Consider the following 5,067-nt stretch of genomic DNA (forward strand, 5'->3'; position numbering starts at 1 on the left):
AGTCCATACTAAGATTCTCACATTTATTTGTTCCCAATTCTCTTTCCCTTTCTTTCCTTCTTTCTTTCCTCCTTCCTTTCTTTTTCTTTTCTTTCTTTCTTTCTCTTTCTTTCTTTCTTTCTTTTTCTTTCTTTTTTTCTTTCTTTCTTTCTTTCTTTCTTTCTTTCTTTCTTTCTCTCTTTCTTTCTTTTTCTTTCTCTTCTTTCTTTTCTTTCTTTCTTTCTTTCTTTTTTTTAATATGTGGTTTCACTCTAGTGCCTATGTTGTAGTGCTGTCCTAAAATCTCAGCTCACTGCAACCTCTACCTCCCGGGGTCCAGCGAAGGGATTCTCCTGCCTCAGCCTCTCAAGCGGGTGGGATTACATGCACATGCCACCTTGCCCAGCTAATGTTTTGTATTTTTAGTAGAGGTGGGTTTCACCATGTTGATCAGGCTGGTCTTGAACCCCTGGCTGCAAGGGAGTCATGCATCTTGGCCCCTCAGTGTTGTGATTACAGGTGTTAGCCACCATACCTGGCCTGTTTCCAGCATTTTTTAGTTCTTTTTTGTTGTTGTTGTTGTTGTTAAATTTCAAGATTTCAGATCCAATCAGGTATCACAGGTTGTATTTTTCATGTTTCTTTCCTCTCCTTAAATTTGGAAATCTTTTTTTTATGATTGTTTTTCCTATAATTGACAGTTTTGAAGAATACATACCAGTTGTCTGGTAGGAATGCTCCACAATCTGAATTAATTTTCTCATGGTTAGCTTGAAAGTCAATATTTTTGGAAAGAATATGATATGAGCAATGCTGTAAAGTTGCCATTGCATTCTATCAGGAAGCACATAAGTTTGTTCCACATTTTTAAGATATTGTCTGTGTGTCTCTGTGTGTGTATGTGTCTAAGTAATGTACATTGTGAATCTCTGCAATATTAATATCTTGTTTTTCCAAGAACATCCACCCAGTGATTTCAGCATTCTTTGATGATTCCTCTGTGAATGTTTAATACATTTGTGATTATGTAATCAGATTTGTAACGTGGTATCTTTTCTCACTCATAGGAAGGATTCCTTATCTTGGACCTGAGTCTACTTTCTTCAAGAAAACTTGACTTTATTTCATTAAGTGGGAAGAGCAGGAGCCCAGCTAATATGCTGAAATGTGCAATAGGCTGCAGCCTGTGAAGTATTCGCGGCTGTAGACTCTGAAGCTAAGGAGCTGAGAAGTTTCTAGAAGCTGCCATCAACATGCCAAAGCAGTAAAACTGAAAGCAAATTCAAATTTCAAGGTCTGGGGGAAGATATCTACTGCTTACTGGGACTTGAGGTCTAGAGAGCTAGGCCTTATTAAAATAATTACTTTACCTACCATCTTTGTTCAAGGCTCAATGGCTGACCTTCAAGCAGTGGCTAGCTGTCCCATCTGTCTGGACTACTTGAAAGACCCAGTGACCATCAGTTGTGGGCATAACTTCTGTCTCTCCTGCATCATTATATCCTGGAAGGATCTAGATGATAGTTTTCCCTGCCCTTTTTGCCACTTTTGCTGTCCAGAAAGGAAATTGACAAGCAATCCTCAACTGGGTCGTTTGACTGAAATTGCTAAGCAACTCCAGATAAGAAGCAAGAGAAAGAAGCAAGAAGAGAAGCATGTTTGTCAGAAACATAATCAGGTTTTGACCTTTTTCTGTCAGGAAGACCTAGAGCTTTTATGTCCAAGGTGCAGTTTCTCCACTGATCACCAGCTTCACTGTGTTTGGCACATAAAGAAGGCTGCCTCCTATCACAGGAAAAAATTGGAGCAATACAATGTACCATGGAAGGAGCGAGTGGAACTAACTGAAAAAATCATAACCATACAAACCAGAAAATCGTTAGAACTGAAGAAAAAGGTAAAACGTAAGGAAGAAGAAGTGAAGTCTGAATTTGAGCAACTTAGGTCATTTCTCCAAAATGAGCAAGAGACTGTTCTTGAGCAACTACAAGCTGAAGAGATGGATATTTTAGCACAACTAAATGAAAGCCTAAGAAAATTCTCAGATTATGCCTCCTCATTAAAATATCTACTACAGGAGATAGAGAGCATATATATGAAGTCAGGACTAGAATTACTGGCCAATGTTAAGGATATCTATCACAGATACAAAAATTTCAAATTACCTGAACCCTTTTCATTCAGATTAAAAGAATATGGTTACCGTCTGCCTCCACAATATTCTGGCCTATACAAAATTATCAAGCGATTTCAAGTGGATGTAATTCTAGATCCTGAAACAGCACATCATAAACTTATAGTCTCAGCAGATAGAAAAACTGTGCGATACGGAAATACGGTGCAAAACTTACCTCCAAACCCAAGAAGATTTTATCGCCTCCCAGCTGTTGTGGGCTCTAAGGGCTATAGTAGTGACCGGCAGTACTGGGAAGTAGAAGTGAAAGACAAGCCTGAATGGATCCTTGGTGTCTGTAATGACTCTCTTCCCAGAAGGAGGAAGCATCCACTATTAGTACAAAATGGATTGTGGGGAATTCAGCGATCTGGTCAGGATAAATATATTGTATTGGGTCATGAGGAAATTAATCTGCTGCCAAAAGTAACACCTAGTAAGATTGGCATTTTTTTAGATTATGAAATGAGTGAGGTTTCCTTTTATAATTTGAATGATAGCTCCCTACTGTATACTTTTAATGATGATTTTACAGGATCACTTTGGCCTTATTTTTATACTGGAATGGACTCAAAACCTCTTAAAATTTCTAGAGTAACAGATTGTGAATAAATAACTATTAGAAAACTGTCATTTTCTGACACCTAGCAAACATAATAGAGCCAGTGAATCTGGTTTTGGTAATTCTGTATTTTGTCCTATTTTTCTGACAAAAAAACACAGAATTGTTTATATCTCAGTTTCAGCATTAAAAAATGTGATTATAGGACCTACTTTATAACAAATTATGGGGTCAAAGGCAAACTACTTTAGAAATCCTAAAATAAAATACTAAAAATATATACTAATGAAGTAGTGTATTATGTAAAAAAAATTATTACTCCAGTTATTGCCAATAGAAGCCTAATACTGTGTCTTTAGTATTGCCTATGTATTTTTCCTTTAAGTCTTGATTAAGTCTTTATTAGTCACTGTGTCGTCCAGGCTGTAGTGCAATGGCTCAATCTCAGCTCACTGCAACCTCTGCCTCCTGGGTTCCAGCGAGTCTCCTGCCTCAGCCTCCTGAGTAGCTGGGATTACAGGCATGGACCACCACACCTGGCTAATTTTTGTATTTTTATTAGAGTTGGGGTTTCACCGTGTTGATCAGGCTGGTCTCAAACTCCTGACATTGTGATATGCCTGCCTCAGCCTCTCAAATTGCTGGAATTAGAGGTGTGAGCCACTGCACCTGGCCAACTTAAAAAAAAATTTTTTTTAAATTTCTGTTTTGCCCAGGCTGTTCTTGGACATGTGACCTCAAGCATTTCTCATGCCTTAGCCTCCTAAAGCACTGGGATTACCGGCATGAACCTCCATACCCAATGCCACTTTCCCCTTTCATCTGTCTACCTCAATATTTCTAAGTAACTTTATTTTTTATTCAGTGTGTCTTTGTCAGGACTATCTTACTTTTATAGAAAATGAGATGGTAGCTCATGCCTTTAATCCTAGCACTTTGGGAGGCTGAAGTGGGCGGAACCCCTGAGATCACGAGGTTGAAACCAGACTGGCCAAAATGGTGAAACCCCATCTCTACTAAAAATACAACACATTAGCCGTGCATAGTGGCACATGCCTGTAATCCCAGCTATTCATTAGGCTGAGGTAGGAGAATTGCTTTAACCCAGAAGGCAGAGATTGCAGTGAGCTGAATCATGCCATTGCAATCCAGCCGGGGAAACAAGAGTGAAACTCTGTCTGAAAGAAAAAAGAGAAGGCACTCTTACATCCTCCTCTGCCACACACACACTTACATACTGTACACACACACTGTACACACAATCAGAGCATCTGTTCTCCTTTTGTTCCCACTGGACAGAGTACCCTCTAGTGTAGTCAGCTACTGTTCTTCACTTCTCTTTGGGAACTGATCTCTAGGCTCAGAATCTGTATTAACTTAGTTCCATATTTTCCTTCTTAGGTTTATTCGGTTAATTCAGGGATTAATATCTTTCAATAGATGAAAAATATGTAACTTTTGGAAAAACTTGTGTTAACAAAAAAGACTGGTGTGATTTTGATGGGATTATGTGTTGTATCTTTTTATATTAGTATGGAGAAAATTAACACCTTAACATGTCAGCTAGTAGACATAACTGAGAGTGAATCTAGTTTATTCCATGAATTTTTATGTAATTGTCTAAAATTTGTAATTTTTGTACATGTGTTTAATATCTTTTGTCGAATTTGATCTTAAGTATTTGATATTTTTATGTCGATTATTTCAGTTCTAATTGTTTATTACTAGAATATAGAAAATTGATTTTTGTGTGTTAATCTTATTTCCTATAAGCTTGTTAAACTCATTTCTAGGAGCTCTTATGTAGATTCCATTGGATTTTCTGCATAGATAATCATGTCATGAGCAAGTAAAGACATCTGTATTTGTGTAATCTAGATCATCTTTCCCTCCCTCCCTCCCTCCCTCCCTCCTTCCTTCCTTCCTTCCTTCTTCCTTCCTTCCTTCCTTCCTTCCTTCCTTCTCTCTTTCTCTTTTTTTAAATGTCTGTGTCTCCATTCCAGTCTGTCACCCAGGCTGGAGTTTACTGGTGCAATCTTAGATCATTGCAACCTCCGCCTCTCGGGTTCAAGCGATTATCTTGCCTCAGCCTCCCGTGTAGCTGGGATTACAGGTACTCACCACCACACCTGGCTAATTTTTGTATTTTTAGTAGAGATGGAGTTTTACCATGTTGGTCAGTGTGGTCTCAGACTCCTGACCTCAGGTGTGTCCTGCCTGCCTCACCAAAGTGCTGGGATTACAGACTTGAGCCACTGCGCCCAGCCCAAAACCACAATTTTTTAAAATCTGGATTTAAAGTTTCAATTATTGTTTACAACATTTATTTGAATTACAAATATTTCTTTCTAAC

General features: G+C 38.3%; 1 protein-coding gene across 1 annotated transcript; it reads left to right on the forward strand.

Moving 5' to 3' along the window:
• The first annotated feature begins 221 nt into the window (after positions 1 to 221).
• Positions 222 to 3,230, forward strand: LOC108302378 (tripartite motif-containing protein 60-like). Its single transcript, XM_037737578.1, has one exon. It carries the CDS (start codon positions 1,373 to 1,375, stop codon positions 2,762 to 2,764), a length of 1,392 nt encoding a protein of 463 aa, XP_037593506.1. The 5' UTR covers positions 222 to 1,372; the 3' UTR covers positions 2,765 to 3,230.
• Positions 3,231 to 5,067: the final 1,837 nt, after the last annotated feature.

This window comes from Cebus imitator, unplaced genomic scaffold (genome assembly GCF_001604975.1).
Source record: "Cebus imitator isolate Cc_AM_T3 unplaced genomic scaffold, Cebus_imitator-1.0 Scaffold40, whole genome shotgun sequence".
In the NCBI taxonomy this organism is placed as follows: domain Eukaryota; kingdom Metazoa; phylum Chordata; class Mammalia; order Primates; family Cebidae; genus Cebus; species Cebus imitator.

Coding starts and splice junctions, on each gene's coding strand:
- LOC108302378 (XM_037737578.1), top strand. CDS start 1,373: ATGGCTGACCTTCAAGCAGTGGCTAGCTGTCCCATCTGTCTGGACTAC.